At 51.2% G+C, this 19,724-nt stretch overlaps 2 protein-coding genes across 16 annotated transcripts in view; both read left to right on the plus strand.

Annotated features, from left to right (window-relative positions):
* IQSEC2 (IQ motif and Sec7 domain ArfGEF 2) overlaps positions 1–4,369 on the plus strand; it is a 79,004-nt gene extending 74,635 nt beyond the window's left edge. For 2 of the 3 annotated variants that reach the window (XM_069463129.1, XM_069463130.1), the window contains exons 13-14: positions 752–925; positions 2,059–4,369. In XM_069463129.1, coding sequence (XP_069319230.1) covers positions 752–925; positions 2,059–2,072 — 188 coding nt within the window. In that variant the 3' untranslated portion in view covers positions 2,073–4,369. Of the gene's footprint in view, positions 1–751; positions 926–1,415; positions 1,466–2,058 lie in introns of all 3 variants that reach the window. The other variant, XM_069463128.1, reaches the window with a different exon arrangement.
* An 8,119-nt stretch (positions 4,370–12,488) lies between these two features.
* KDM5C (lysine demethylase 5C) overlaps positions 12,489–19,724 on the plus strand; it is a 43,317-nt gene continuing 36,081 nt past the window's right edge. For 5 of the 13 annotated variants that reach the window (XM_069463952.1, XM_069463953.1, XM_069463943.1 and 2 more), the window contains exons 1-3: positions 12,489–12,964; positions 16,776–16,853; positions 19,453–19,575. In XM_069463952.1, the coding sequence (XP_069320053.1) occupies positions 12,815–12,964; positions 16,776–16,853; positions 19,453–19,575 (351 nt within the window). In that variant the 5' untranslated portion in view covers positions 12,489–12,814. The remainder of the gene's footprint in view (positions 12,965–16,775; positions 16,854–19,452; positions 19,576–19,724) is intronic. The other 8 variants (XM_069463947.1, XM_069463948.1, XM_069463951.1 and 5 more) reach the window with 4 other exon arrangements.

The raw sequence follows: 19,724 nt of genomic DNA on the forward strand, positions 1-19,724 counted from the left end.
GGTGGGGGTGTAAGGCCAGGAGAGCCCAGGCTCTGGAATCAGGCAGACCTGCTTCCAGAATGTCGGCTCCACCATTTCCAGCGGTATGACCCCGGGCAAGCTCTAAGACCTCTCGGATTCTCAGTTTCTTCCTCTGTGCAATGTGGATGCTAACACTGACCTCAGAACTCTTGTGAGGATTGAGAGAGATCAAGCGTGGGTAGCGCCCAGCATACTGCCTGGCGCGTGGTAGAGGATTAGACTCCTGTCACTTTCCTGCTCCTGCCCTGCCAGGAGCCCCTCTGCTCTGGAGCAAGGTATCTGAGAACTGAGTGAACTCTGGAAAGATTGCCCTTTGCCATGGACTGGAAGGGCCTTCCTGTCCTTACTCTGAACCATCTGCTGTGAAGCTCGTTTTTTGAAGGGCATGGGTGCTTTGGGGACACCTGACTGCAAGGGGGCGGGGAGAAGGAGAGGAAGGAGAGGGTGAAAGGAAGAGGAAAGGAGCAGAAAGCAGGACTGAGAGGGATGAAGGGAAGACTGAGCAGGGAGAAAGGGTGCGAGACAGGGGCTGGGCACTGAGGGGGCTTTGGAGATGAAGCTGCAGTTTGGGGGGAAACAGGTATTGGCCATCCAGGGGGCAAAACAGGAGGCCCAGGGGACAGGGGGAGGGAGGAGAAAGGAGGAAGGCCCACGGAGCGCTGAGGTCAGTCGGGTGGGCTATCACTCCTGTTCCTGACCTTTGCTCCCTGTCCCTTCCACTGCCACCCAGCGGAGCTGGAGAAGCAGAAAGGTATGATGCGGCCTAATGCCTCACAGCCCGGAGGGGCCAAGGACTCAGTGAATGGGACGCTGGCCCGCAGTAGCCTGGAAGACACTTACGGTGCAGGCGACGGGCTCAAACGGGGCGCACTCAGCAGTTCCCTGCGTGACCTCTCGGATGCAGGTAGGTCTTCTGGGCCCCTGCCCTGGCTGGGGAGACGAGGGACCGGGTGTCCTCTTTGCCTCCTGTCACTGGCCGCCAGCCTTCCCTCCACCTGCCGCACACGCACGCACCCTGCCTTCACCCAGAGCCCTGGGCGCTGTGCTGCAGGGGCCTGGGAGCCAGGTCAGAACAGATGGAGCCCGGCACCGGGGCCAGGGCGTGTGAAGTGGGGCCACAGCCCTGGCCCCTCTCTCTCGCTGCTCCACCTCTCCTCCTCTGCTCCCTCTTCTGTCTCTCCTGTGCCACCGCTCCTCCTTCTCCATCTTCTCCTCCTCTCTCTCCTCCTTCTCCACTTTTCCTCCTCCCCACCTCCCCCTCTTCAATGGGGGAAAGGGATAATGGGGTGTCTGTCCCCGGGAGGGGCCCAGGCCTGGTACCCAGCTCTGGAGCCCAGCAGGGTGGGGAAGGAGGGTTGCTGCTCTGACGCTGGGCTCCTTGCTTGTGGGTGCAGGGAAGCGGGGGCGGCGTAACAGCGTGGGATCGCTGGACAGCACCATCGAAGTAAGTGCCAGCTCCTGCCCCACTCGTCCTCTGCATGAGCCCTGCCCTGGCCATGGAGCCCCAGAGGAGGAGGGGACCTGTTGCTCCCCCCTCTTCCCTGCTGGGAACCGTGCGGCTGCCTCTCCCAGCCACCACTCTCTCCATCTGTCCTCAACTCTGTCTGTCCTCATTCTGCCTGTCTCTCAGTCTGTCTTCCACTCTCCCGTGTCCCCTCTCAACCCCAGGGCTGACTCTGAGTAGGGATGCCCTTGGAGTTGGGCCACAAGAAGCTCCTACCTCCAAGTCCTGCTCTTTGACCCTGAGCGAGTCGCTCTGCCTCTCTGGGCCTAACGTTTTCCCTACCTGCAAAATGAGGAGAAGGTACTGCTACTTCTTCCTCTCCTAGCTGAGGCTCAGCTGAGATAATGGCTGTGACAGCAGAGCTTTGCAAGCTGGGGAGCTCCACGCACAACTACAGGACTGTTATTTGGTTTCGATTATGACTTGGGGGGTCCCTGTCTCCCCAGCTTCAGCCCTCAAGGACAGGGGTGGAGTTTATGGTTGGGGGTTTAGGACATCTAGACCAACCTGACTTCCCCCCTCCCCGCTTCCAGGGGTCTGTTATTAGCAGTCCACGCCCTCACCAGAGGATGCCACCTCCGCCCCCACCCCCGCCGCCAGAGGAGTACAAGAGCCAGAGGCCCGTCTCCAACTCCTCATCCTTCCTGGGCTCCCTATTTGGAAGCAAGCGGGGCAAGGGGCCCTTCCAGATGCCACCACCGCCAACAGGCCAGGCCTCTGCCTCCTCTTCATCTGCTTCTTCCACCCACCACCACCACCACCACCACCACCACGGTCACAGCCATGGTGGCCTGGGGGTGCTGCCTGACGGGCAGTCCAAGCTCCAGGCCCTGCATGCCCAGTATTGCCAAGGACCGGGCCCTGCCCCGCCGCCCTACCTCCCACCCCAGCAACCCCCTCTACCCCCACCTCCTCAGCAGCCCCCGCCCCTGCCCCAGCTGGGCTCCATTCCACCACCTCCCGCCTCGGCCCCACCTGTGGGGCCACATCGCCACTTCCATGCCCATGGCCCAGTCCCAGGGCCCCAGCACTATACCTTGGGTCGGCCAGGCAGGGCCCCCAGGCGGGGAGCTGGAGGACACCCTCAGTTTGCCCCACATGGCCGCCACCCGCTCCACCAGCCCACGTCCCCATTGCCCCTGTACAGTCCTGCCCCTCAGCACCCTCCAGCCCACAAACAGGGGCCCAAGCACTTCATCTTTAGTCACCACCCACAGATGATGCCAGCAGCAGGCGCGGCCGGGGGCCCTGGGTCCCGACCACCAGGGGGCTCCTACTCACACCCCCACCACCCCCAGTCACCATTGTCACCACACTCACCGATCCCACCCCACCCCTCCTACCCACCCCTGCCCCCACCCTCACCTCACACCCCGCACTCACCCCTGCCACCCACCTCTCCCCATGGCCCGCTGCACGCCTCTGGGCCCCCTGGCGCAGCCAACCCACCCAGTGCAAACCCCAAGGCCAAGCCAAGCCGGATCAGCACCGTGGTCTGATGAATGAAGAGAGTGAGCTGGGGAGCAGGACGTTCTGGGGAATCCACAGGAGAGGGACCTTGTACCCTTTCTGCTTCCTCAGTTTTTTCAGAAATATATATAACATAGCAATGTCCTCCTCCCCACTTCCTCCCTGTCTTGGGGCCCTTCTCTAACCCCCTGCGGTTGCCATGGGGTTTCCTTCCTGATTCAAAGACCCTTGCCACTTGAATCCTGGACTCAGGGCGCTCCAGTGCTGGGGAGTGGTGAGAGCCTTTCAGAGATCCTTGTTCTCTTTGTCCTGTCTTCCTCTTCACCTGCCCTTTCCCTGGAGGTCTAGCTCTGTGGCCTCAGACCTCCAGGCCAGTGTGAGCTCCCTGTCAGCTCTGGCTGGTGGAGAACGGCAGGCGTCCGGAGCTGTAGGGGTGAAGGCTTCCCTAGGGCTCCTCTGGCCGTGTGGGGCTAGGAGAGCGCTCTGTAGAGTTGTGGCCAAACCTCAGCTGGCTCGGCCCTCTCTGACCTCAGGGCCTGGCCACACACCTCCATGTGTCCTTCTGCCTGATGGAGGACACGGACTGTCAATGCACTCGGTGGGTGGGACCCCGCTTGTGCTGGCCCCCACGTGGGGGCAGTGCTTCCTCTCTCGAGCCAGTCTATGCCCTCTCTCCAGTAGGCCCCAGCCCAGACCTCTTCGGCTTCAGGAACTTGCCTCGCCCTGCAACGTTCTTATCCTGATCAAAGTCCAGACAGGTTTTGGGGGGGGGCTCAGGTCTGGGATGAGAAGGGCACTGCCCTCCCTCACCCATATTGCATGGCCCCCCACCCATTCCCTTACACCTACCCCACCTACAACCGAAGACAATGCACTTTACAGATACCGCCCACACACACCTCTCTGGGGCAGAGCACCCAGCATCGGCCCTGGGGAGAGAGGCTCCCAGAGGGCCACCATGAGCCCAAGATGTCCTTCCTGAGGCAGAGATTGAAGCCATCAGAGCCGGGGCTGGGAGCCAGGATGCCTGAGTCCTTCTGTCCATCAAAATCTCCGCTGCCTCTCCAGCCCTTTTGCAGCCCTGTTTATTTATTATAAATATATTTTTTACAAGCCCCAGCTCCTCTTCTTGCCCCGCATATCCAGCTCCTTTCTCAGCTCCTGCCTCCCTCTCCCCTCTCCACCACGGGCTGCAGTACAGACAGACAGATGGACCCTGGCTGTACAAAGGGCCAGGGACCCTGGGGCTTGGGGGCAGGGGAGGGTGGCAGTGGGAGGGGCTGTATGGAGAGGAGCTGGGGTCCAGGCATTGTCTTTTTTCCTCCTTGTATATAAGAATGTATATTTGATGCCTCATAAAAGACCTTGTGCTCACCTCCCGCCTCTGCCTCCTACTTATGCCCCCCTTCCCCACTGTGGAGCCCGTGGAGAGAGAGGCCTTAGCCCAGGGAGGTGAGGTGCTGATGGTAGAGATTCAGGCAACGGGGTGGGCGAGATGCTTTGGTTGGGTGGGAGATGGGGGTGAGGGAGGTTTTCCTATCTCATTTCATACACAGTCTGTGTGACAGAGTGGCAAGAGTATGGGCTGTGGAGTTGATCCAGTTCGTACCCTGGGGTTTTCACTTACTAGGTGTGTGAACTTGGGCGAGACACCCCTTCTACTCTCACCCTACGGCTGGCATGGCTTTGCCTTGGCGCACCCTGCCCCCCAGTGGCTGGCCGCATTTCTGTCCTTGAGGGTAGGGAGATGACTTGGAAGGGGCTAGATACATTTTAAGAGCTCTCTGTATATACTTAGGATGTTAGATAACAAATAGCTGGGCTCCCTTTCATTTATAGAGGAGGGGACAGGCCGAGAGAAGGGAAGGGTCTTTCCTAAGGTGACACAGTAAGTCAGGGTGGGGGTTCCTGACTTGTAGCCTGGGCCCCTTTCCAGTCCCCCAAACTGCTTCTCTATGAAACTGACATGTTTCTAGCACCACTGATTATATCCTGGATCTTGGCTTGGCACAGGAGAGATGGGGCCAAGCAATGGCTCTCGGTTAGGGACAGCAAGGTCCCCAGAAGCAGCATTCAGTCAGTATTTTTGCTGCCTTCCTAGAATCTGGGATGGCCTCTAAAAGGGTAAAGTTTGGATGGCCCCACTCTTCAGCAGCTTGGACCACTGTCTTTGTTTTCTTCCTCACATGCACATTTAAAGGCATCCCGGGGAAGACAACTAGCAAAAGCAGGAGCTGGGGCCATCTAGGCATTTGATGCCTCCTCATGGACCAGACCTGAGCATTTGAAGAGCTTAGACCCAGTGGATCCTGAATCAAGTCCAATCAGCATTTTTTGGTATCTTCCCTGCTGGACCTCGCTGGACTTCCTTTGGCCAACCCCTTTCTGCCACCTTCAGTTTGATGCTGATTGCATCTTCCCAAAGCTCATCTTTATTTAGTGCTCAAATCCTGGCTCGGTGACTTGACTGTGCTGCCTTTGGCAAGTCACCCAACCCTTCAGAGCCTGGTCTTCCACCTGTAAAATGGGGATAATGATTTTGCAGGGCAGTTGTTAACAGATGCATGTGAAGTGCCTACCCCCTGCCAGACACACAGGCCACCTACAGAAACAAATGCCAACTCCTTGTCTTGACACTGGGAGGTCCTCCACAGGGCGGTCCAGCTGATCTCTGTAGTCCTAACTCATTCCTCACCCATACTTTGGCCATCCACTCACTGTTCCCTGAAAATGCCTGCGTGTACTTTCCAACCTCAGTATTTACCTGCGCCTTTCCCCTTGCCAGACATAGTCCTCCCAACATCCCCGATGAAGGTTTCCCCACCCTTGCAAGATGGGCTTAAAGAACCCATCCTTCACAAAATGTGCCCTTCCTCACATTCTTGGAGATCCTTCATGTCATTATCTATCTTCCCCATCAGGCCATAGTGGCTTGGGACTGACGCTGGTCTGAATCATTTCTGTTCAGAGTACTGCTCACTATAGTGCCTGGCACAGCACAGATGTCACTAAAATTTTGTTGATCGAATGAATGAATGAACGAATGGTTCTTTCTAAGCTAAGACTTAGAGTTAGGTATCTTTGCATTAGTGGATTTATTGATTGATGCAACCTGTGTACCAAAATTTTGGGCCCCTCTGGGACCTCTTCATGCTTCCTTCAGCTCTTTGCTAAATTCTCCTCCTCCCCTCTTCATGGCAGTCCCAGCACTGGGCTGTCCCTGCCCCCACCCTCTGCCTCTCCCCAGATGCTCACCGTCCAGATTGTGGAGAGGTAGCTCATCTCCTCACCTCCTCATTTCTCTGAGGACCTAAAGACAACAAGCCCACTGACTGTTTCTTTTTCTTTTTTTTTTTTTTTTTTGAGACAGTGTCACTCGGTGTCCCTGGATACAGTGCAGTGGTGTGATTGTAGCTCACTGCAAGCTACAAATCCTGGGCTGTGAGCGATCTTTCTGCCTCAGCCTCCCAGGTAGCTGGGACTATAGGCACGCACCACAACGCCTGGCTGGGTTTTGTTGCTTTGTGTATTTTTTTTATTTTTGTTTTTCTTTTTTATTCGGTATAGGCGGGGTCTCATTGTGCTCAGGCTGGTGTTGAACCCCTGAGCTCAAATGATCCTCCCATCTCGGCCTCCCAGAGAGCGAGGATTACAGGTATGAGCCACCATGCCGGCCCCCTTGAGCGTTCTTACATCAAAGGTGCTACTGCCCATCTCTTTTGGGATGCAGATGGGGAGAGACAACACACAGCAAAGTACAAAGGTCCTAGAATCTCACAGAGTTCTTATCTTTGTTCTAGACTAGTGCTGTCTAGTAGGTCTGTCTGTGATGATGGAAATGTCCCATACCTGCACTGTTCAATATGGTAACCACTAGCCACATGTGACTATTGAGCACTTGAAATGTGGCTGGTGCAACTGAGGAACTGCTTTTTTGTTATTATTAGAGATGGAGGATCTTGCTATGTTGCCCAGGCTGTCCTCGAGCTCCTGGGCTGAAGCAATCTTACTGTCTCAGTCTCCTGAGTAGCTGGGACTACAGGCACGCACCACTGCACCCAGTTTGCATTTTTAATTTCATTAAATTTAAATTTTAAGGCTGGGCATTGTAGCTCACGCCTGTAATCCTAGCACTCTGGGAGGCTGAGGCAGGAGGATCACTTGACCTCAGGAGTTCAAGACCAGCCTGAGCAAGAGCAAGACCCCGTCTCTACTAAAAATAGAAAAAATAGCCCGGCATGGTGGCTCATGCCTATAGTCCCAGCTACCTCGGGAGGCTGAGGCAAGAGGATCATTTAAGCCCAAGAGTTTGAGGTTACAGTGAGCTACGATGACTACAATGATGGCACTGCACTCTACCCAGGGCAACAGAGGGAAACTCTGTCTTAAAAAAAAAAAAAATTAAATAGCCACAAATGGGTAGTGGCTACCATACTGGACAATACAGGACAAGACTTTCAGGAGTGGACAGCCTGGTGGGGATAATGTGAAGACGATATAATAAGCACAGTCCCAGAAGGAAGCCCTGGGTGTGTGGGAGCACAGAGCAGGGGAAATCCAACTTGGGGTGGGCGAGTGGGGTCAGGGAAGGTTTTCTGGAACTGCCCCGTTAGTGGCATCTTGAGGGGTGTGTAGGAATTAGCCCGGCAAAGAAAGGCATTTGTCAGAGGGAGCAGCACATGCAAAGGCCTAGAGGTGTGTGTGTGGGGGGGGTGCAGCTGGGGCGGTGGGCAGGGCACACGCAGAAGCGTGGAGACAGCAGGCAGGTCTCCTGGTCTGATCCCTGTTGCTCTGTTGCCAGCAGGTTTTCTCACCCTGGCCTCAGCAGTAGCTAAAGTAAGACCAGGTGACACATTAGGCTATCTAGTGTCTCCACTTTAAAATTACTATTACTATTTTCCTCTTTGTGACGAATTATCTTGTGGAGCGATGCATTGAGATTCTGTCACTCCTCAAACTTTAACCCATCAGTTTTGGTGTTCACTGATGATTCTTGCCTGAAACAATTATTATGGCCAAGGTTGCCAAATGGTGATTTTCAAACGCCATCATTCTTTTGACTTGTATTAGTTGGCTTCCCACTATAAGGGTGCACTTTCCTTTCTTCTACATTTATTTAATTATTTATCTCATTATGGACTGATAGTTGCCTATTTTACTTAATGGGTTATATATGACCCATTAATATCATTCTTTATTTTGATGTTCAAAATGCCCCAGATTTAGCAAGTTAGGAAGCCCTCCAAGCAGGCCCGTGTGTCCTGTGGCACATCTCCATTTTTCTTTGAGCACTTCCTTGTTTTCTGACACCACGAGATGCTCCAGGCTTCATGCCCCAGCCCTGCAATCAACTGTTTTTCTTTTTCCAAAGAGTCTTGGTTCTTTTTAGTAGAGAATGGCATTTAGAAATCAAGATTTGGGCACTCAATGTTATAGCTATATTTTAAGAGTGTGCTCTTTTATTTGGAAAAAGTTTGAGCATCCATTGATGATTTTCTAACTCCATCATTCCTTCTATACTTATTTAGTATTCCACTTTAAGGAAGAACTTTCCCTTTTCCCTCATTTTATTTATTTATATCAATCTAGAATCATGGATTTCTATTTTAACCATTGAGTTATAATCCAATACTATCATAAATCATTTTGAATTATTATTTTGGATATATTATTTTATTGTTATGTATATGTATTAAGCACATACTGTACATCTACATTTCTCTATCTAATAAACCATGAGCTTACACGGATACCTTGAGGAGGCTGTTTTGATAGTCCAGGCTAGCGACAGTAAAAGGCTTACAGGAGGAGTAGAAGATGGCAGGAGAGAAGGGGACGGATGCCACAGCTATTTAGGAGTTAGAACTGACAGCGCATACCTACTTTAGAACTGGAAGAGACCCTATTTTACATATCAAAAAAGTGAGGCACGCCTGTAATCCTAGCACTCTGGGAGGCCCAGGCGGGCAGATTGTTTGAGCTCAGGAGTTTGAGACCAGGCTGAGCAAGAGCAAGACCCCGTCTCTACTAAAAATAGAAAGAAATGATTTGGACAACTAAAAATATATATAGAAAAATTAGCCGGGCATGGTGGCGCATACCTGTAGTCCCAGCTACTCAAGAGGCTGAGGCAGGAGGATCGCTTGAGCCCAGGAGTTTGAGGTTGCTGTGAGCTAGGCTGACGCCACAGCACTCACTCTAGCCCGGGCAACAGAGTGAGACTCTGTCTCAAAAAAAAAAAAAAAAAAAAAGTGAGGCATAGAGTCACTCTCATCCAATTCATCCACAAAACATGGATGGGTGAGTGTGGTTTTGAGCCCAGACAAGGCTTCCAATCACTGCTCTGCACGGACTCCATGCCACACCCTCTCTCCTAGCTGGGTGGATGAGGCTAAGCCAGCCCCCAGTCCAGGGTGAGCTCCTTTACGCTTCCCAATTCTTAAGCCTGCAATGCCCAGGCCGACCAGACTCTGGGTGGTCCCCAGCAAGACCCAAGGCTTGGGAAAGGAACCCATTTCCTAAACACCTTACTGTGCGCAGAGCACCATCTGAGACTTTTACGGGTAGAATTGTACAGCAGTCAGACAGACCTGGGTTTGAGGTCTGGCTCTGCCACTTACTAGCCATGTGACTTGGGTAAGTTTATACTTCCCTGAGCTTCAGTCTCCTCACCTGTAAGGCAGGGGTAACAATACCTACTTCATAGCACCAGGCCCTTGATGGATGGCTGTCATCATCTCCAATCTTCCCAACACCACTGTGAAGAAGGAATTATTTAGCTTCATTGTATAAACCAGAAAATCAAGGTTCAGGCAGGTGAGGTACTTGGCAAATCTCAGAGGATGAATGTCAGCTCCAGGAAAGCAGAGACCAAGTCTGTCTTGGTTATCATTATATTCCCAGTGCCCAGCAAATTTTCTGGTGCATAGTAGGAATTTAATAAGTATTTGTGAATGAATAAATTCTATCTCACTCGCTTCAAAGACTACACAATTTCCATTTGATCTTCCAGGGCAGAGCTGTGTGTGGGCTCAAGACCTCATAGAAGGCTGTAGGAAGCCTGGGCAGAGCTGAGACTCAACACCTGGTCTCCTAACTTCTGATTCATGCTCTTTGCCCTTCACTGACCTGCCTCCAGATGGAAAGGCCATCTTCCTTCAGCCTAGGATTTGGTGTGTTCTCCCACCTTCTTCATTCTCCTCACCCTTCTGCCCAGTTCTATTCCTGGTGAGGGAAAGTGACAGGAAGAGCATTTGACCAGGAGTCAGCAACTTCCTGTGTAACACTGGGCAAGTTGTTTAATCTTTCTGGAACTTGGTTCCTCATCTATAGAATGGGTGAACTGACCTACATCTTTCCCAACACTGTTACAAAGATTAAGGGAAATAATTGGTATGAAAGAGCTATGTGGACTATTAGATGCTTATCTATGAGATGCTAGTGATATTACTATGATTAGCATCACCTTTCCTAGCTTTCTGTTTCCTGTCCAGATGGTTGTTCAGTTGGATCATTCACCTGTGTTTCTGGTGGGGGGGGGGGGCTGAGGTTTCCCCTGACACCTAGAAAACTAGAAAGGAGATGTCACTTACTATCTGTATTACTTGGGACAAGTTTCCTCACGAGCCAAGTGGGGATAAAGATCCCGAACATCCAAGGTAATATAAGTATTCAAGTGATAAAAAATAAGAAAACACTAGCACAATGGCTGGCACAAAGGAGATCCTTAATGAGTTTTGACATATTGGTTGTTGACTCTCAGAAATAAAAATAACAGCTACCAGATACTGAGGGCCCGCTATGTGCCAAATGTACAACAATCCTGCAAGGTAGGTATTATCTCCATTTCAGTTTCAGATGTTGGGACTTGTCCAAGGTTATATAACTACAACACGATAAAGCTGGTGGGACAGGAAGGCATGCCTGTCTGACCCCAGGGTGTGAGCCACCTGTGTACCATGCTTCCTCAGCTAGGATGTCCTTAGCTCAGCCCTGAAATAAGCAGAATGCACTTAATTGGCACAGTATCTGATTAGGAACAGTTAACTGGATGAAGGAAATACACTCCCCACCCCCCTCAAACATATTCAAGCTTATAGTGGATATTTAATATACACAGGAAATGTTTGTAAAAAGTATACATTGTTTTCAGTCAGTATATACTTACTAAGGACATCATTTTTTTGTTCATTTAACATTCATTTACTGCTTAACATTCCAGGTGCTAAAGATGTATAAGGCCACATGGTCCCTGCCCTTAAGGAATTCATAGTCTGGTGGGAGAACACAAAATAAGCACTTAATCAGCATCTACACAAGTACTCAAATATGTGCATAGTAGGTGCTCAAACTATATGCAATAAGCCCACAACTGATGAATGATATACATGATCCTCAAAGCAGTGGATGCCTGATATATGTGGATAAAGTACTGTAGCTGCGATGAACCTATTCATAAACTCCTCAAAGAACATGTACACAATAGTAGATGTACACGTAGTAGGTACTCAAATGCACAGGGTCTATACACAATAAATACAACCAATGTACACAAATGTTTGATAAGTACATGGTAGGCTCACAAATGAGCAAACAGTGGGTGTTTTACACAGTAAGCACTGGTAGGCAATGGATAAATATGCTGTTGCTAAACATCCAATAATTAAAATATAACTGCACACAGGCTTATTTTGTAGAAGTACACGCCACAAATGTGCACACAGTAAAAGTGCATATGGAACAGTTGAAAGCATTCATTAAAATGCTGACTGCCAATGACTCTTCGGGGGTAAGAATGGAAACCCCATCTCTGAGAGACCTCTACGTGTAAGCTTGGACAAAATAAATATTTCCTTAATCTACTTGGGACCCAGGATTCTAAAAATCCATAATCCCAAGGGAGTGAGCAGCCTGCTGCCTTCCTTCTTTCAAAGCCCTAGACGTGTCAGGGCCTAGAGCTGCCAGCCTAGTGTATCTCCCCCAACCTGTGGGCCAGCAGAAGGGATCCTTTGCAATCAGGCACCCCAAACCACCTTCCGTGGCCCACGCCAGAATGACCAGGTCTCGAGAAGCGGCAGAAAACGCTAGGGCGCGGCTAGCGATCTGGCTGAGGTCAGCGGGGGAGGGGGGCGCGGGGGGAGGGTGCCAGCTTGGGCCCACCACCCACCGACGCCAGCTCCTCTTCCGGTCTGTCTCCATAACGCGCATGCGCACCACTGGCCTTTAAACGTGCACGGTCGGCCCATCCGGGAAAAGGATCCGGTAAACTAATTACAATCTTGCTCCTCCGCCCCTGGGAAGAACTATTTTCTCTCAGTCAGAGTGGTACTTTTGAGTAAATGCTTCAAAATAGGGAACCAATACCAGCCCATTTAGCCCAGTACCCACAGTATGAAGTATTTCTAGGGCTTGGCCTGACGCAAAGTGTACGAGGCTCGGAGAGACACCTCGCGGAAGGATCCGGTTTGTTGTGGTGAGGGGGAGGGCAGACGCTGACAAACCAAGATGGCGGCGGCGGCGATGAAGGCCGCGGCGGTTGGGAGGTGACTGTGGTGGCAAAGGCTGTGGTAGTTGAGAGGCAGCGGCAGAGTTTGGAAGAAACGGAGCAGGGAGCAGGACGAAGAGGCGGTAGCAGTAGCGTCAGCCTGAGACTCTCAGAGCGCGACAGCCACACGCCCCCTTAGGCACTCGGCGGGCGGCGGCCGCCCGGCTTAGGGCCTAGTCCCCGAGCAGTGCCTCGGTTTCAAACAGCGGCGGCGCCATGAGTCCTTAAGGGCGGTCCAAGCCCTCCTGATCCCTGGCCCAGACCTCGGGCCCACCATGGAGCCGGGGTCCGACGACTTCTTACCGCCGCCGGAGTGCCCGGTGTTCGAGCCTAGCTGGGCCGAGTTCCGGGACCCTCTTGGCTACATCGCGAAAATCAGGCCCATCGCGGAGAAGTCGGGCATTTGCAAGATCCGCCCACCCGCGGTAAGGCTTGGGGCTGGTGGTCGCCGGCGGCGAGGCCAGGGATGAAGGAGTAGGGTAGCCGGCTGAGAAGTCTGGGGCAGAGGGCAGTTCGAGGTGTGGGGAGATGGGGTGGCTGGGCCCCTTGTGGATGCTGCGCGGGTCAGAGAAAGGGTGCTGGGGCCGGGGTCCTCTCGTGGTCTGAGGCCCACAGGTGACCTGGGGTCAGAGACCCACCGCCACCACCTCTCTTCAGAATCACTCCTGGCTCAAAACAGAGATTCCTAGTGGGTTGGAAAGAGTACACAGAGAGGCACCCCGCACATCTCTTAGTTACCCCAGACTACCTAGGTTAAGGCTTCACTGAATAAGGCCTTTCTCCCATCTGTTGTCATCACTTCCCTTAAGGCAGGCAGGGTGGTGTAATGGAAAGATTACAGTTCTAAAGGGAGACAGACCTGAGTTCAAAACTCTAATCTGAAGCTTAGCAGCTGTGTGACCTTGGGCAAGTAAACGTAATCTCTCTGAGCCTGTGAAAGGGGTCCCAGCAATGGTCATTTAGAGGATTGAAGTCAAACCTGGTTGCGTCTGTTTGTAGGAGGCACTAGATAAGTGGTAATTATTGTGACTGTGAAGATGTTTGATGTGGTCATTGGCTTGCCTCTACGTGGGTTGACTCATGTTTGCTCATGCTCTGCCAGGCCAATTCATCTATGATAATATCGTGGCCTGGTGGACCAGTCAGGAAGTCAGTCTCACAGGGAATGTTCTGTCTGTCTCCCCTGAGGCGGGTTCAGAGAATTGTCCCCTTCTTTTCCTGGGTCCTTTCCTGGACATCACCTCCCAGTCTTGACTTCCTACGAAGAGGCTTGGACCAGTCAGCTTGGTGGTGGAGTGTGAGTCCACAAAAGATTTCTACTCTGTTCTAGCCCAGGATATAGGAGGTCCCAGAGGATAGGCCATTCTTGGGTCCCCATAAACACAATGGAGCTTTGGAATTCTGCCCCTTTTGGAACACTTGATTCCCAGAGGTCAGCAACAAAGGCCGTATCTTTCCTCTTAGGTTTGGCTTCAGGCCAGAAGTTCCCCAAGGGCTGGGACAGGCTGCTGCCTTACCGGCATGGAGGAGAAATGATGATATATGTTGTTCAGTGATCATTTGGAATTCCAAGGGCAGGGATTGAACTTGGCTGGAACAGGGTATTTTTGGGTGGGTGTCTCCTGGCTGAAACGGGATAGGAAGCTTCATTTCCCACCTGAGGAGGGCACCATAGGCCTCCTTATCCAACTTGATGCTTTCTGGTGCTCAGCCACAGATCTAGGCTGGTTTCAGATGGATCCTCTGGGAGGTGTTGGGTAATCTAATTTCTTCCTTGTTGGAGCCTGGCCACGGATCTCTGAGGTATCCTTGTCCGTGGTGAGGGAGTGGCAGTGGGTAGTGAGAGGTCAGGAAGGCTAGCATAAGGGAGAGGCAGGAGTCCTGCAGCCTCAAGGAGGCACTCCCTGAAGTGGTCAGGCAAGCCTGTGGGAAAGAGGCATCTCTCACACAGGGGGTAGCTGAGATCTGAATTTCCTTTTTTCTATCTTGGACTTATCTGGGCAGGCTGGCCTTGGGCAAGTGTTACCCTGCTTTGGGGGACCAGGAAGGGGAAGAGTGATGTGTCCCAGGTGTGTATGTGGCCAGCAGGGGGCTGTCCTTTGTTATATTTCTTTTCTCTACCCCAACAGTGTGCTTCCCTCCAATCCAAGAGACCTAGCTCTTGGGTTTTGTTTTGTTTTTCCCTCCTCTAGGGCTGCTTCTAGGCCACCTCTAGGCAGCTGGTCTTCGGGTTGTAGTTTGAAGTACTCACCCAAGTGATGCTTGGGCCCAGGGTGGGAACCTGTGTATGGGTGGGTGCCTGGGAATTGGAGGTTTACCTGAGGCAGGGTGGTTTGGGGTCTGAATTTCTAGGCAGGTGACTGCTACACTTGGGAAAGGTGGGTGGGAGGAGAGTGTTGGTACTCTGGAGTGGACACAGGGAAGCTTGTATCTTGCTTCCATCATCAGGTAGCCAACCACATTTTAATAATACCAACATACTGAGCATCTGGCACACAGTAGTATGGGAATGAAGGCAGCTGGTTTGCTGGACCTTCCCCAGCTATCTGTTGCATCCACAGCTCCTGCTTTAGGATTCCAGTTCTGCCATTTCCTGTCAGGTGCTTGAATTTGCACTGATTTTTGTCTAGAACTTGCTTCAGCAGGAAAGAAGGGTACCTGGAGTTTTGGGTTTGAGTACCTTTCTACCTGGGCTATCTGTACTGGGGGGAGTACCCTATTCTGATAGGAGGCAAGAGGACATGGGGAGCTTGTCTGGGCTTGAGCTGTAACATTTTGGCCCACTTTTTTTTTTTTTTTCCCCTGCTTATGAGCCCCAGATGTTTGCTACCTGCTTTGGCTGGTGCGGTGGGGTGGGGCAGTGGTAGCGGGGCGTATGTGTGCATGCAAGTATGAGTCCTCTGGCCTCTTTTCTAAATGTGTACATACGGAAGAGGTCAGTGTTTTTTTCTTCCCTTTTACTGTACCCCTCCCTCTCTTCCATATGTATGCACGTGTGTATGAACACTGGTAGCCTTGGTGTAGTGCAAAGAACCTTGGTCTGGAGGTCAGAAGACGTGGGTTCTAGTCTTGGCTCTACCGTTAGCATGTAATTTTGGAGAAATCACATTTCTTCTCTGGGCTTCACTTTCCCCATTTGTAAAATGAGAGCATTGGTCTAGGTTACTCTAGGTTCTTTTTGCCACCCCAACAGGAGCCAGGGCTCTGGGGAGAAGAGGGCTGTGTGGGAGGTTGGGGGGAGGGAGTTGGGAGGGGATTCTTCACAGCTACACTTTGGGCAGGACAGAACAAGCTCCAACTTGGCAGGGCAGAGTCTCCTTTACTTTTCATTACTTTCCCTGACTTCCCTCCCCAAATCCTCCCATTCTTTGCTACCACAGTCAGTTGGGCATCCCAGCACTTACCCCCTTGGGCTTCCTCTCCTGCCTCTTCCTGTACCAGGCAGGTATATGAGAGAGGACCCATTGGAAGCCTTCCAGACCAGGTGGGTGATACAGATTCTTGCTCCCTGTTCCTTGCTTTTCCCTGCAGTGTCTATCTCAGGCCCTTTGAACTGAGAGAACAGACATTAAAGGCCCAAACCTTTAAATCCTGCCAGAATCGGAGCTGAGCTACCCTGTATGTATATTGAGTGATGGGGTCAGCCTTAAATGTCAAGTCTTAATGATGACTCCTTCGAATAACATTTTCATTTAAAAGCCAGTGTATTTCCCATATCGGTCTTGAGAGGGAGCCAGGCTAGAGTTCATATTCTCTCCTTACAGATGAAAAATAGGTTTATAAAGGGAAAATCCCATATCTTATAAGTCATAGAGCTAGTACATGAACCCAGGTCTTTTGACCCCAGATCCTGTGTGCTTTCCAGTACTCCTAGACTGTGTGTCCTACAGCATATGCCTAGGGGACAAGGGGTTAATGTGGGTGTGGAGAGGGTTTGGGGTCAACTGTTTGGGGCCCCATCTCACTATTTCTTGAAATTCTAGCACTGTACTGTTGGGAGGAACTCAGGAGAAGTTTCCCAGGGCATGTGCATGTGGACTCGAGGGGCTGCAAGGCTCTGTTGTGAGTTCTAGGGGGAGATGGGGATGGGTAGGTTGGGTGTTTGCCAGGCTAAAGAGTCTGTGGTGGCTAGAGATCTGGGAAGGCATGAATGGGGTTCTGAGCTGCTTCTGGTGCTCTCTGGTCTTGCACTATGCTGAGGTAACCTAAGTCCCTTTCCCTTCTCTATCCTTTCAGGACTGGCAGCCACCCTTTGCTGTGGAAGTGGACAACTTTAGGTTTACCCCCCGAATCCAGAGGCTGAATGAGCTAGAGGTAAGAAGACTAGCAGCTGGTGGTGGGATTGGAAGAATGGATACCTGAGCTCCGATCCCACTTCCTTCATACCTTCTCTGGCTAAGGTTCTTTACCTAACTAGGCCTTTATTCTCTCTTCTGTGAAATTGCATCTTTTTGGTCTGCCTGAGGCATGGAGGAAGCTTTAGAACTCTAAATACAACCAAGAGCAGGGGCATTTAGCATTTCAGATTTCGTAGCTGAAAGGCTTGGGGTGTCCCTTTTCTGCAGTGGTTTGCTGCTTCTGAAGCTCCCCTGTCAACTAACCTACCCTACCTGGTCAACAAAAGGAAAATATGGTGCTGGCTGAGACCCTTTCTTCCTTGGCCATCTGACTGTGGCCTCATGTATCCAATTCCTGCACAACCCTGGGCTTCTTACCTTCCTTCCGTGGTGCTTGGTAAGATGGGAGGTGAGGTAGATGGATGGGAACAAGAACTGGTCTGTGTGGAGGCTGGAATTGTTAAAGACTTGGGCAAGGGAGTCAAGCAGGTAGGCTTTTCCCTCTCCGTTTTGTCTGTACAGGAAGTCTAGGCCCCTTGCATGGACAGGTGGGGTTCTCCAGTAGGGGCTTGAGAATGTCCTCAGGTCATGAGAGTGGGTGCCCTGAAGACAGTTCAAGGTAAGAAGCTGGAGTTTTCCATGGAAAACGTATGCTGCCACCCCTCCCCCATTATTATGTATCCACAAGCCTTATTAGATGTCCTCTCGGGGTGGGTGGGGGAGTTAATAACCATAACCTAAAAGCTTACTTGTCTTCTAGTTCAGAGTTCCTCAAACTAGGCACTATTAACATTTTGGGCCAGATATTTTTTGTTGTCTGAGAGCTGTCCTATGCATTATAGAATGTTTATCTGCATCCCTGGCTTCTACCCATTAGATGCCAGTAGTACCCTCTCCCAGTTATGACAACCAAAAATGCCTCCAGATATTGCTAAATGTCCCTTGGGGGGCAAAATCACTCGCCGTGAGAACTGCTCTAGACTCAGTCTAAGGGCCCTTCTAGTCAGGGCAAGAGTCATCTCTTGCAGGGGGTACAAGTTCCTTAGAGAAATAGATCTGTCCAGGTCTGTGGGGCGTGGGGGTACAGCTAAGGCAAGGTGTTGCCTAGCGTGGGACAAGGGCAGGTTTTCTAGAGAGGGATTGCCAGCTAATGAGGGGAAGAAGCAGAGATGAGGCCAAGTTCAGAAAGCTAAGCGAGTGAGGTTGAAAGAAGTAGTGTTCCTAGGCCGGGCGCGGTGGCTCACGCCTGTAATCCTAGCACTCTGGGAGGCCGAGGCGGGTGGATTGCTCAAGGTCAGGAGTTCGAGACCAGCCTGAGCGAGACCCCGTCTCTACTAAAAATAGAAAGACATTATATGGACACCTAAAAATCTATATAGAAAAAATTAGCCGGGCATAGTGGCGCATGCCTGTAGTCCCAGCTACTCGGGAGGCTGAGGCAGTAGGATCGCTTAAGCCCAGGAGTTTGAGGTTGCTGTGAGCTAAGCTGACGCCACGGCACTCACTCTAGCCTGGGCAACAAAGTGAGACTCTGTCTCAACAAAAAAAAAAAAAAAAAAAAAAAAGAAGTAGTGTTCCTGACCCCTTAAGGATTCTAACAGCTAAGGAGCCATAGGTTATTTCTTTCTGCAAATAGACCTTAGTTTTCCTTAATTACAAAACAGAAAAAACTGTCCTGGTCCCCCCTAATGGGATCAGGGCAATGTAGTGAATGTAATGGCTATCTAGTTCTCCCTAGAACTGGGCCCTCTGACTAGAGCGAAAGGGTTATAGACTTGGGGCCTTTGGGAGTCCTTCTTGGGTCACTGAGATTTCAGGGAAACATGGTATATGCCTTGTTTCTAGCTAGGATCGGGTACCAGTGCTGCTTTGGTACACCCATCTTGGTTCTTTAGGCCATTCTGCCTGTAGCATGCACTCTCACTCTTCAGCCACCATGGAATAAGTTTTGTGGTGCATTAGGAGGTACATATGCGCTTTTAGTGCCTTCATTCTCTGAAACATGCATGCCTAGAGCTTAGGTACAATTCAGAAGTTTCCAGAGGGTCTTCACTGATCCCCTCATGAAGTCTACCCCTCTGGGTTAAGTGGACTGTGCAGTTATTTTATTTTCCTTTTGTAATTAAAAAATGGGGGTCCAGAGAGTGGAACTGATTTGCCTGGGGCTATACAACAACTCAGTAGCAGAGGGAAAGCTAAAACTTAAGTTATTTGGCACCTAGATATCTTGGTGCTTACTGTGTGACCCAGCTCCTTTCAGCCTGTTTCCTCATCTGTACAAGAGATGATAATACTCATACAACCCTGTCAGGAAGATTAAGAGAGAATGTATGTAAAGCTTTGGCTGTTGTGACCCTCTCTTTTCGGACCTTGGACTTCTCTGACTAAGAAGGTGACAGAGATGAGAGAGAGATGGGGCTAGGTACTGTCTAGACTCTGGGATCCAGTTCATTGGGAGAAGCCCTAGGTAGTATACGTGGGCTGCTCTATTTCCTCTCTCCTTCCCTAAGATTGGGCCAAAAGACAGTGGTCAGGGGGAGGGATTGGCCAGTCTCTTTGAGCCATTTCTTCTTCAGGCCCAGACGAGAGTGAAACTGAACTACTTGGACCAGATTGCCAAGTTCTGGGAAATCCAGGGCTCCTCCTTAAAGATTCCCAATGTAGAACGGCGGATCTTGGACCTCTACAGTCTCAGCAAAGTAAGAACAGGTTTTTCTCAAAACACCTCCCACCCCACCCCAATAGCCTTGGTACTCTGGGGGCCCCCTTGGTTTGGATATTGGATCTGTAGGCTACAATGCAAGGGGCACAGCCTGGTAGCACACAAGCTGTCATCAAAACATCTTGG

This window comes from Eulemur rufifrons, chromosome 30 (assembly GCF_041146395.1).
Source record: "Eulemur rufifrons isolate Redbay chromosome 30, OSU_ERuf_1, whole genome shotgun sequence".
In the NCBI taxonomy this organism is placed as follows: Eukaryota; Metazoa; Chordata; class Mammalia; order Primates; family Lemuridae; genus Eulemur; species Eulemur rufifrons.